The following is a 12,908-nucleotide window of genomic DNA, read 5'->3' on the forward strand; positions in this document are numbered from 1 at the left end:
TAAACATAGAACTCTTCTGTCCTCCAGATCCCAGGCAAGCTGCTGTTCTCCCTGGTGAAGCGCTACCTGTGCGTGACATCCCTCATGGACAAGCTGAACACAGCGGGGGTGGAGTCCAGCTCGGAGCGGCCGGACGCCGGGCCCTCCTCCTCCTCCGCGGCGGTGGCGGCGGCCGGTCACCAGACAGAGCAGCTGCGCGTGCAGCGGGAGTTCGAGTTCACCATGGCGATGGCCAACCTGATCTCAGAGCTGGTGCGGGTGATGGGCTGGGACCGCCACGGCGCTGCCCCGGGGGGAGTGGGGGCCTGCGCAGAGGAGCTGGAGGACGAGCCGCCCCGCCGTACGCTCCGCTCCATCTTCCAGCCCCGCTTCTCTGCCTCGCCGCTCCCTGTGCTGCCCCCCGTATCCTCCTCCGCCGCCACCACCGCCGCCACGCCGCCCAGGAAGAAGACCGGCAACGGCTTCAAGACGCGCACGGACTTCGCCAGCCGCTCGGCCTACGTGGAGTACGTCCAGGACAACCTGAAGAGCGGAATGCTGGTCCGCATGCTGGAGGACTACGAGGAGGTCAGCGCCGGCGATGAGGGGGACTTCCGCTACAGCAACGACGGCTCCCCGCCCGTCCAGGTAACAAACAACAACAACAAACAAACATCTTTATTTACACGATACCAAAATTATGACTTCGATACGATACCTGCCCAAAATATCTCGATACCGATACCGAAACGATACCACGGTGAAAATCTAAAACATAAGGAAAAGTAATCGAATAATAGATGACAGAACATGGGACTTTAAAGTGTTGCCTTCTTTAGTGCTCTGTTCAGTCTTTTTGCATCTTTTGAGTCTTGTCATATTTCCTGTAGCTTTCAAACACAGCTGGAAGGGAAGGCTGCCTCGACTGGGTGGTTTGGGATCGTGCTGGCTTCTGTTTGTCTGTGTGGGGAGAAATCAATGAATGATGCCTATGTTGTTGCAAACTGTGAGATAATCAGAAGAACTTGAAAAGCTTATTATTAATTAACCCAGGCCTATTGAAGAATTTTTGCTATTCCAAATTATCAGAAGAGATAATGGTCTCACGGTTAACAGTTCTCTCACTCTAGGAGGTCGGAGCAGGTGATTTCTTTTCTCACACGTGTGCTAGGCAGAGAGCTAGGCTTGCAGCCAGGCTGCAGCTATGCTAGCTAAACGTCTCATGCTACGGATGAAAATTAGCTTCTCTAGCTGTCATCTGGTGCAATAAATGTATTGTGCATTCATACATTCAAACATAAGGTAGGCTTAATATCCTTCGGTTGTATACAGTACTGGTGTTGCTGCTGTATGTATCTTATCTTCTATCACATTCGCTAACCTGTCGCTCTTTGAATTGTTTGTGTAAGTCGGCATGTCTGTCTGCAAGATGCTTTGCCAGGTTGGTCGTATTGGGTCCCTTGGTTTGTATAGATTTGTAGCATCGTTTACAAATGGGATTGTAATGTCCGTGGACTTGCCCTCACTGTCGGCTCTGGAAGCAAAATATGCCCGATTTCGCTGCGCGCATCAGCTTTATCGACAAGCTGTGGACGGTCGACATTTGTACTTGTAGCATCTCAGGTTAGCTATAGTCCATCTCAGGTTAGCTATAGTCCATCTCAGGTTAGCTATAGTCCATCTCAGGTTAGCTATAGTCCATCTCAGGTTAGCTACCGTCCTCTCGAACATGCCACGTGCATATGAGAGGGAAAACTGCTGCCAGTGTTGCCAACTCTTCAGTAAGGGAAGTAGCTATTGGCTGTCCCAGAAGTCGCTAGATGGGGGGGGGGGGGGGGCATTAGTTTTTTTTTAATTATTATTATTTTATTTTTTTACAGTGCTACATCATGTGATGATGATGGGCATGTAAAAACAATCAAACTATTGACTTGTTTACAAACTTGTTTTTTTGTTGCTGTATAACATTAGCTTTTTTCTTTTAAACAACGTAGGTCTGTAAACCTAAAGAATAACGGAAAAATAATATAGCAGGGTTTAATTAAAACTTAACCTAACATCGCAGTATCTAGGTAAACTAGACGTTTCTGACAATACGATTGGTTGTTGCGGGAGGGTTCCAGCGCGTGTGATTGGTTGTTGCGGGAGGGTTCCAGCGCGTGTGGTGTGTGTGTGGGCGAGCGAGGGAGAGAGGACGTCGTGACCTATGGTCGTGACTCGTGAGCTGAGCTCGCTTCCTTGTCAACACTATAATTCCCCAAATGACCAGAAAAAGTATCTAGATTTGTCGCTAGTCGCTTTTCATGAAATAAGTCGCAGGGGGTCTGGAAAGAGCTAGATCTAGCGACAAAGTTGCTAAGTTTGCATCAGTGCTGCTCGCTGCAGAGAGACAGAGCGAGGAGAGAGAGAGCGCGCGTACACACACACACACACACACACGCACACGCACACGCACACACACACACACACACACACTGCCCCGCGACTCGGGGATCTTGGGAGAGAGAAGCAGAGCGCTATAGCCGACAAACAAACACGGCTTCACTGTCGCATGAACGCGACTCAATATATACGGCTCTCATTAAAACACTGTCTTTCTTAAAGTATCGATACTTTAAATTTAGGTATTGTACCGTTTTTGATGACAGAGTATCGCGGTACTTTTCTAGTATCGATACATCGTGCAACACTAGCAAGGACCTCACGATACGATCCGTATCACGATACATTGCAGTACGATACAATACATATTGCGATACATTGTGATACTACATAATTTACTGAAAATTTTAAAATGCAACTCCAACTCTTGCTCCCTGGAGGTGATCCTGAGGGCAGAGGGAATATAAGGACATTTTAAATCCATGTAAAACATTCATAGATACAATTATGTATCTATGACTGAATTATATCCTTAATTTTATATACTTCTTACTTAATCCTCTTTGTTCCTTGAGGAACATAAGGCTGCGACTATCTGCTTCCATCTGGTCCTGTCCTGTGCAGCATGTTGTGCCTCGCCCCAAGATATGTTAGCTGTTTTCAGTCACAGTTCTGAGGTCACATTCATTTTATCTTTATTAATTCCCTGCCTTGTTCTGTATATTTTAATTGGTAAACGGACTGCATTTATATAGCGCTTTTATCCATAGCACACACGCATTCACACACCAATGGCGGCAGCTTCGATGCAAGATGCTATCCTGTTCATTGGGAGCAATTTGGGGTTCAGTGTTTTGCCCAAGGACACTTTGAGACGAGGACAGGAGGAGCCGAGATTCGAACCGCCGACCCTGCGGTCATTGGACGACCCGCTCTACCTCTTAAGCCATAGCCGCCCGGCTTTTACTTGTGCAAAAAAGAAAAATGTATTCATCATGTATCGATACTCTACTGCAGAAAATCGATACATTATTGGGGGGAAAAAGTATTGACATGTATTGCTGTATGGATGCTATTGCATTGTCCGTGCGGGTGCTGGGCTGCAGGTGTACTGGAACTCTGTGTGTGTGCGTGTGTGTGTGTGTATGTACGTGTGTACGTGTGTACGTGTGTACGTGTGTGTGTGTGTGTGTGTGTACTTGTACAGGTGTACTGGAACTCTCTGTCCAGGACCTACTGGGTCCATTGGCACATGGTGGAGATCCTGGGCAGCGGCAGTAGCGGCCAGGCAGAGAAGGAGTCCCAGGAGAAGGCCTCCTCCCTGACCGAGACCCTCAAACTCACCACAGGTACACACACACACACAATGCCAGTGAGTGTTGCCTGTGAGCACCAAGGCACCTGAACTGTGAGTGCTAATGCAGCATGTACGATTACTCTGATACTTTCCTGAAACTTTGGAACTGCAGAGTGGAACCAGCATCGCCCGTGTAGAATCAGTTCTAATATTGAGAAGCACACATAGCTGACAAGTGACGTCCCATATTTTATTGTAGCAAAATCTTGAATACTAATAATTTAAATTAGTTTTAAAGTGAATGTTGTTGTTAACAAGTGGTTATAAGCCCTGTAACTCTTATCAACGGTATACGGTGCTGTTTGTGTGCAGTGAGCCAGACGTTCTTCTCCAAGCCTCCTGGGGGGCTGTACTCTCTGCCCTACCTGGCCGAGGGCCTGCAGGGCGGGGCCGGCCTCAGCCGGGCGGAGTGGTGGGAGATCCTCTTCTTCATCAAGAAGCTGGAGCCCAAGCAGCAGCAGGAGCTCAACAACATGCTGCGGCAGAGTCTGGACGACCAGGCCAGTCACTTGACCTCACTTATGTCACCTCACACACAGCCCTATGTCACCTCAAATGCAGCCTTATATCACCTCACACACTGCAGCCTTATGTCACCTCACACACTGCAGCCTATGTCACCTCACACCCCCATGTCACCTCAAATGCAGCCTTATATCACCTCACATGCAGCCTTATATCACCTCACATGCAGCCTTATATCACCTCACACACAGCCTTATGTCACCTCAAACACAGCAGCCTTATATCACCTCACATGCAGCCTTATATCACCTCACATGCAGCCTTATGTCACTTCACATGCAGCCTTTTGTCACTTCACATGCAGCCTTATGTCACCTCACATGCAGTCTTATGTCACCTTCTCATGCATGCAGATCTCCTTTTACTAGCTCCTCCCCTTCAGGGCTCTAAAGTGCGACCATTTTACTCGCATTTGCGACTAAAAATAGTTTTGTGCGATCAGAAAAAATCATTTAGGAGCACAACAAAGTTTCGCGCACCCGTATACAAAACTACAAGTCCCACAACTTTTTTTATTTAATTTTTTATTACAAGTCCCACGACTGCAACCTGCAACGCGCAGAACTTTCGTGATGACGCACGATGACAGCTCAGCTGCACTCACTCAAAAACAACTGTGCAGACGCCAAATGCCCCTGCCAGTAACGTTAACAAAATGAAGAAAATGAAGCCCATTCAATCGTATTTTGCCCGGCAAAGTGGAACCAAGGAGAGAGAGGAATTCGGTGAGGCCCGGGGGGAGTCGAATCAACTGTCACTCAAAAATCTTTGTTTACACAAAGTTCTATTGATTCGATTACATTCAACATTGCACAGTAGCCTACCAGTAACTTAGGATCCACATCAAAGCGCAATGAAATGCCGACATCGTAAAAAGCGGTTCCCTGAAATGCGTGTCATAACGATCCAATGACATGCTCCTTTACATCTACATTAAACATAGCTTTTCCACGGATTTTACAATTTTTGAATGATTATTTGCGAAGATATTGGGCTTTCTTCCCACGTTTTTTCACGGCACCAGCAGCTATGTTTCATATTCCTGCCTAAGTTCGCAAAGCATTGTGTGAATTTTCATCTACCCCTCAGTTTCAAGTCAGCATCTGAAAACGCAGAGCATTCACACTATTGTTATCCAGTTCTTTATAGTTTTTTATTATTAGGGTTTATTATCAGGCTTTCTGTACAGGCACCCTTTTATGACTACTGTGGTAGCATTCATATTCCTTCCTTCCTTCCTTCCTTCCTTCCTTCCTTCCTTCCTTCCTTCCTTCCTTCCTTCCTTCCTTCCTTCCTAGCTTCCTTCCTACCTTCCTCATAATAAAATATAAATATATATATATATATATATATATATATATATATATAAATATTCAGAATGACACTCTTTTTCAGGCTGTAAACTCATATTAAAGGACAATGCTCGTTTTTGACAACCTGGACCTTATTTACGACATATTACGACATACATACAATTCTGCCAGATTCACAGTTCAGCTAAGCTTCAAGGTTTGTCAGCTTCAAGGTTTTTCAGCTTCCAGGCTTTTCAGCTTTCAGGATTTTCAGCTGTTCAGGTGTGATGCATTTGACATTTCAGATTTTTAACATTCATGCATTTTCAGCAATGCTTTTGCTATTCCGTTCAGCTGCTCAGCATTCACACGCATTTTCTGCAGGAAATGCAATTTTCTAGTTATTGTTTATTGTTGTTGGCAGTAGGCCTAATGTGTGTGTAGCTAATAAAAATCCTAAATTTCTTTCTGTGCTCCTAATTTTTTTCATTTAGGAGCACGTGCTCCTAGTGAAAAATGTTAGCTTAGAGCCTTGCCCTTGCTCTGTTTTTGCATTCAATTAGTCAATTTGTTCTGACTATCTTTTGTGTAATAGATCTTAACTTTGACTGGTCTCTTCCTCCCAGATGTCTGACCTGGACGAGGCATTTCTCATCCAGCTGCTGGTCCCAGGAGAGGTGGCCAAGAAGCTGCTGCACCACCTGAAGAAGACACTGCAGGGCTCCTGTCTGGGGGACCTGCTCTGCTCACACACCTTTTCAAGATACTACCGCCGCCGTGGGGGTGCGGAGCTGGAGGATGAGGAGATGCTGGGCGATGGCTCGCTGGCCTCCTCCTCCTCCTCCTCCTGCCTGGCAGGACAAGGGGGCTCCTCTTCGTCCTCCGCCGCCGCCTCCTCGTCTTCCTCGGCCATGGGCTCCGTGTCCAAGAAGCCCAAGAAGGAGATCCCCGCCGACGCGGGCTGCGGCAGCTCCGACACGGAGAGCGAGCTGCCCGAGGACGAGACCAAGTACCCAGAAGACCTGGAGGAGAAGATGAAAGGTGCGTGCATGTGTGTGTGTGCATGTGTGTGTGTGCGTGCCTGGGAGATGCGCCCGCTGCGTGGCAGCACGGTGTGGTTTGGCTTGGTGTATTGCCATGCCAGAGGTCACAGTCCGGAGCTAACTAAACATGCTCTTGGTCCCCCAGTGTTCAACAACCCCAAGGTGCAGGGTAAGAAGACGGCGCTGGAGAAGCTGGGCGAGGTGGTGGACATCATGAAGAAGAGCGATGGGGAGCCTGGCGAGCAGCTGGCCGGAATCAAGTTCATCATGAAGGTGCTGGAGGAGGAGGGGCCTCAGGAGAGGAGCATCATCAGGACCGACTCCGCTCAGACCATACGGTGAGACTGATCAGCACAGACCATACAGGGAGACTGACTCCGCTCAGACCATACGGTGAGACTGACTCCGCTCAGACCATACGGTGAGACTGATCAGCACAGACCATACGGTGAGACTGATCAGCACAGACCATACGGTGAGACTGATCAGCACAGACCATACAGGGAGACTGATCAGCACAGACCATACAGTGAGACTGATCAGCACAGACCATACAGGGAGACTGACTCAGCACAGACCATACAGGGAGACTGACTCAGCACAGACCATACGGTGAGACTGACTCAGCACAGACCATACAGGGAGACTGACTCAGCACAGACCATACGGTGAGACTGACTCAGCACAGACCATACAGGGAGACTGACTCAGCACAGACCATACAGGGAGACTGATCAGCACAGACCATACAGGGAGACTGATCAGCACAGACCATACAGGGAGACTGATCAGCACAGACCATACAGGGAGACTGATCAGCACAGACCATACAGGGAGACTGATCAGGACTGACTGATACAGTGAGACTTGGCCTCTCACTTCCTCCTTCGGAGAATTCACTTTTATCTCTGTGTTGACATCATGGGCTTAACGGGATATGATGTGTATTTTCAGTATGGTTTTGGTGTTCATTTAATAAATATAAGCTTTGAGAAGTGTTCAACTTAATTGTAGATAGCAATGTTCTACCTCTGCTCAGCTACTCAAACTGAGAGAGGCTTCTGTTTCTCAAGTGTAAGAAAATGGCAGCCAAATATAGTTTGATGTTTCCTGCCTGCCCTCCCCTCCAGGGACAAAGTCCTGAAACTGCTGGTGGAGCTTCTGAGTGGTCAGTCCAGGGAGACGGTGGTCAGCGCCCTGCGCCTCACCAGAGCCCTCACGCTGAAGTACGAGTGGAGGGTGTCCTTCGCCACCGAGGGCGGCATCAAGGCCGTCCTGTCCTCCATGCAGGAGTTTCCCACCATCACACAGGTCCAGCAGATCGCCCTGGCAGTGAGTCCCACCTTCAACCATCAGCTACCAAGCTCTGAAAGACCACTAAACACTGTTTACTCTCACTCTCCCTCCGGGAGATCAACCCTGAACACACTCAGGACCAAAACCGTGAACCTGTTATTCCCGCCACTGTCCGTTCCCACGCCATGCTTTTGACGTGAATGATTTAACAGAAAACTTAAATGAGACTTGTTTATTTGTTTTGAAGCAATGAATCAATCAATTTACTCAACGCAAAGGCCAGTTATTAAAGGATTTAATCTTTTTATTGGAACGAAATAGCCAATGTGTGTTGTCGTGCATGCACAGTCAAATGTTCTGATTTCATTTTTCCCTGTACATTCGTAATGTAAAAACAACAGATGTCTACGTCCACACATTAGATAGGCTATTTCCAGTGTCTGTTGTGTCGGTAAATATCAGCATATAGCCTACCATAAAATGCAAAAAATCTGTGGCTTTCACAGATATCAAATATTTAATATCCAATAATAGGCTATTTAAACAAATAAAACAATTGACAAGCACACATGTTTGCATCACACTAAAGAATTAGTAGTACGTAATATAAGTAAAATGGAATAATAGTTTGATTTTTTGCCTTGGCAAGGGAAGTCTATTTCCAGCATCTGTTGGTGAAAACAAAATAGTCTGTTGTGACACAGAAAGAGGAAACGTAAGGAAAATTAGAAGGAGAAAAGTTTTAAAATAGAAGGAGAATTTTACTTTTTAAGATGGGACAGGGAAATAGGCCTAAAGGAAAGAATTGTGATTAGAATTTTGTGAGCGTAAACCTTTGTGACTCAGCAGCAAACAGTCAAAATGTTGGACAGAGAAATAGTTGTGGGTGGGAATTGTATTGCAGAAATAACCACCAAGGGAAACTGCTGGGTTCGTTCAAATAACCTCTGTCTAAAAGTGCACAGATCATCAAAATATAGGCTACATGCTGCAGAGAATAGGCATTCTCTCTATTCCTTCAAATGTTGTCTACTCAAAGTTGCACATTGCTTTATACGAAGGCACATTGTGTTATTACATGCAGTGTACTTTTTCAGCATGAGGTAGGCTACTCAATGCTGCAGATCGAAGGAATAAGCAATTTATAGGATTATATCAAACATTCATTTGATATGAACTCAACGGTGGAATGGCCGGATTAACGCATTCCTATAATCGATTAGCACTAAAGGTATTAACGCTCTCTATAAACTATTAAAGCCATTCGACCATTTCATTTATTAATTACTTACAAATACAAATATACAAATACAATTACAAATACTGTATGTAAAGTAATATTTACAGGACAATATGACATTATAAGCTGTCCAGTGTATCCAACGTGCCAAGCAATCAAGTTGAATTGTGATAATACCCTGGCGTGGCTTTGAAATGGTACGGCCTAGTCCATCGCGGGAATAACTTGGTCACGGCAACAGCCTGGCACGGCTCTGGAAGGGTGTGGCTTTGGGGGGAGGCTCCCTAACCCTAGTGTCCCTGTCAGGATCTCCCTAACCCTAGTGTCCCTGTCAGGATCTCCCTAACCCTAGTGTCCCTGTCAGGATCTCCCTAACCCTAGTGTCCCTGTCAGGATCTGTTCTGAACACACTGTTGTTTCCTAGACTCTGAAGGTGATCATGGGGGCCAGTAAGCACGACCTGAGCAGCATGGGCAGCTGCCTGCCGCTGTCTGAGTCCGGCACCCAGATGATGCTGGAGATCTTCGCTAGCATCGGTTCTGCTACGCCAGAGGGCTCCAGAGGACTGCTGGCTGCCATTCCCGCCGCCATCGAGCTGATGCTCAACACACCAGGGTATCTGACTAACTACTACTCCAACACACTAGGGTATCATAACTACTACCTCAACACACCAGGGTATCATAACTACTACCTCAACACACCAGGGTATCTGACTAACTACTACTCCAACACACCAGGGTATCATAACTACTACCTCAACACACCAGGGTATCTGACTAACTACTACCTCAACACACCAGCAGTGTTTCCTGTGGAATTGATCTCTTGGTGTGGTTGTGCCAAGCTCAAGACCGCCAAAATAGGGAGGATTTCTATACCAAAGCGGGGGGTCTGGAGGTCATCCCCCAGAAAAAAAAAGTTTCAGAGACTTAGTTTCCTGTATTGTGGTGACTTTTAAAGAATTAAAATAACAACATTGTGAAACATACTGAAACGTATACTGAAACAGCATGTTTAGCCTACATGAAATATGCTTTCTTTAATTTTGAGTTATGGGGGGAGAATGATGGAATGTTTTATTTAATACAAATTAATGTTTGATGCCCATTGATGCTTAACTGCATACTCATACCGTCTAAATTATAAGACTCTTTCTAATCTCTCATCTTCACTCTCTCCTGTCCCCTTCCGTCTCCTCTCTCCTCCTGCTCTCCTCTCAACAACCTCTATCCTCTCCTCTCTCCTGTCCCCTTCCGTCTCCTCTCTCTTCTCCTGCTCTCCTCTCAACAACCTCTATCCTCTCCTCTCTCACCTGTCCCCTTCCTTCTCCTCTCTCTTCTCCTGCTCTCCTCTCAACAACCTCTATCCTCTCCTCTCTCACCTGCCCCCTTCCTTCTCCTCTCTCTTCTCCTGCTCTCCTCTCAACAACCTCTATCCTCTCCTCTCTCACCTGTCCCCTTCCGTCTCCTCTCAACCTCTATCCTCTCCTCTCTCACCTGTCCCCTTCCTTCTCCTCTCTCTTCTCCTGCTCTCCTCTCAACAACCTCTATGCTCTCCTCTCACCTGTCCCCTTCCTTCTCCTCTCTCTTCTCCTGCTCTCCTCTCAACAACCTCTATCCTCTCCTCTCTCACCTGTCCCTCCACTCTGTGCTGGTCCTGTCTTCTCCCTCCACAATCACTGCCTTTTTTACCTAGCTTACATAAATAATAGGCTAGATCAGGCTATGCTTAACTGATATTTCATTGCATTTGCTGTTGCTTTGACTGGCACTGGCACACCAAAAAGACGGTTACTCAATCAGTCAGTCAGTCATTCAGTCAGGGCAGCGCCTCTGATTCGCATGTTCTGCTTGCGCTTGGGCCATCTCATTGATGGCCCCCAAGTTATGCTTGCTGACTGGCAGACAGTAGCGTGTAAGCTACGTAGATGGAGGCTCCGCTTCGGCTCAAACAGGCTAGGCTACTGGGTGCATGTGTAGCTCCACGTCATGTTTATTCACTGTATTTTTTAGACGTTATATATTTCACTCTTCAACTATATTTTGTACTTGGCCGACAACTGCATGAGGCACTTGCCCGAACAGAGTTTACTGGTCTGGGGAAAGCAATAGGCTTGCCTACATGACTGCTCTCAACATCATTCTACTTTCTGTTCCTCTTCAAATATTGTCGGATGTCCATCTGGAAAATGTAGACTTTATGATCCGCCAGTTGTCATCAGCGAATAATAAGACCAACTAGGGTTGGTCTCCCACGTGTGTCGGGATGCGGCGCCATTAAAGGCTGTGCTATTTCGGTGTCCAGTACTGAGAGAAACTTCCTGTCACCAGTAGGTGGCGCTCTAAGCGTGACTCAATACCGATGCATAGATGTGTTCAGGACGGTACCTTGATGAAGCCTGAGAAATGTTGAGTAGATCGGACAATGTATGTAGGAGTTATGAGGACTTCCTATTTCACCAGTAGGTGGCGCTGTAGGTATGACGCAATACTGACTTACAGATGTGTTCAAGATGCAACCTTTATCAAGCATGAGCAATTTGGAGTAAATCGGATAACGTATGTAGGAGTTATGAGTACTTCCTGTTTCACCAGTAGGTGGCGCTGTAAGTATGATGCAATACTGACACATAGATGTATTCAGGACCGAACCTTCATGAAGCCTGAGAAATATCGGACAAATCGGATAATGTATGTTGGAGTTATGAGGACTTCGTGTTTTATGGCGAAATGTAAAATTTGGCGGGGCGCCACGGCAAGGGTGTTTGGTGAAAACTCTTCTTTTTTTTGATAACTTTTGATCACAAAGGTCTTATGAAGCTGACCGAATATAAAGTTGATCGGATGAAATCTCTAGGAGGAGTTTGTTAAAGTACGAGGCATGGAAATGGTAAAAACAAGGAAAAAATGGCACATTAAGAGCAAGATGGCGGACTTCCTGTTGGATGTTGGGCTCCAAGAGACATTTTAGTGTGTCTCGATGAACTACTTATGCCCACCGAATTTCGTTCGGCTACATCAAACTGAAAGGTGGGGCTCGCCATTTTAAATTTTCCAGGGGGCGCTCTTGAGCCGTTTTGCCACGCCCATTTCCGTCACCCATGAAATATCAAATTTTTCACCGGGACTGATGTATCTGCAAAGTTAAATCCGTTTTCATCGATGTTTAGGCCGCCAAAAAGGCATTTGTTTGGGGAGAAGAAGAAGAAGAAGAAGAAGAATCCTTACAATTTCAATAGGGCCTCGCACCGCCAGTGCTCTGGCCCTAATAATAATAATAATCCTTCGAATTTCAATAGGGCCTCGCACCACCAGTGCTCGGGCCCTAATGATGCAATAAATCATGCATTCGTACAATACGATGAAAACATGCATTTACATATTAAAACACTACATTACAGATTCCATGTCATACTCCTCCTTCCCCTCTCAACCCAGGCACACACATATTTAATACTACATTACAGATTCCGTCATACCCCCCCTCCCCTCTCAACCCACCCATACACACACACAAACGCACACACACACGCACACCCACACACCCATGAACTACATATGCCCACCGAATTTCGTTCGCCTACATCAAACTGAAAGGTGGGTCTCACCATTTTAAATATTCCAGGGGGCGCTCTTGAGCCGTTTTGCCGCGCCCATTTCCGTCACCCATGAAATATAACATTTTTCACCGGGACTGACGTATCTGCAAAGTTTCATGAGTTTTCATGGATTTTTAGGCCACCAAAAAGGCATTTGTTTGGGGAGAAGAAGGTAGGAGAATAATAATAATAA

At 46.4% G+C, this 12,908-nt stretch overlaps 1 protein-coding gene across 2 annotated transcripts in view; it reads left to right on the forward strand.

Moving 5' to 3' along the window:
- Positions 1–12,908, forward strand: part of cul9 (cullin 9) — a 56,455-nt gene that overhangs the window by 11,056 nt on the left and 32,491 nt on the right. For both annotated transcript variants that reach the window (XM_084458521.1, XM_084458522.1), the window contains exons 4-10: positions 28–627; positions 3,569–3,710; positions 4,031–4,218; positions 6,162–6,576; positions 6,724–6,916; positions 7,709–7,910; positions 9,539–9,729. In XM_084458521.1, the coding sequence (XP_084314647.1) occupies positions 28–627; positions 3,569–3,710; positions 4,031–4,218; positions 6,162–6,576; positions 6,724–6,916; positions 7,709–7,910; positions 9,539–9,729 (1,931 nt within the window). The remainder of the gene's footprint in view (positions 1–27; positions 628–3,568; positions 3,711–4,030; positions 4,219–6,161; positions 6,577–6,723; positions 6,917–7,708; positions 7,911–9,538; positions 9,730–12,908) is intronic.

Source organism: Borostomias antarcticus (assembly GCF_949987555.1).
Source record: "Borostomias antarcticus genome assembly, chromosome: 25".
Taxonomy (NCBI): Eukaryota; Metazoa; Chordata; class Actinopteri; order Stomiiformes; family Stomiidae; genus Borostomias; species Borostomias antarcticus.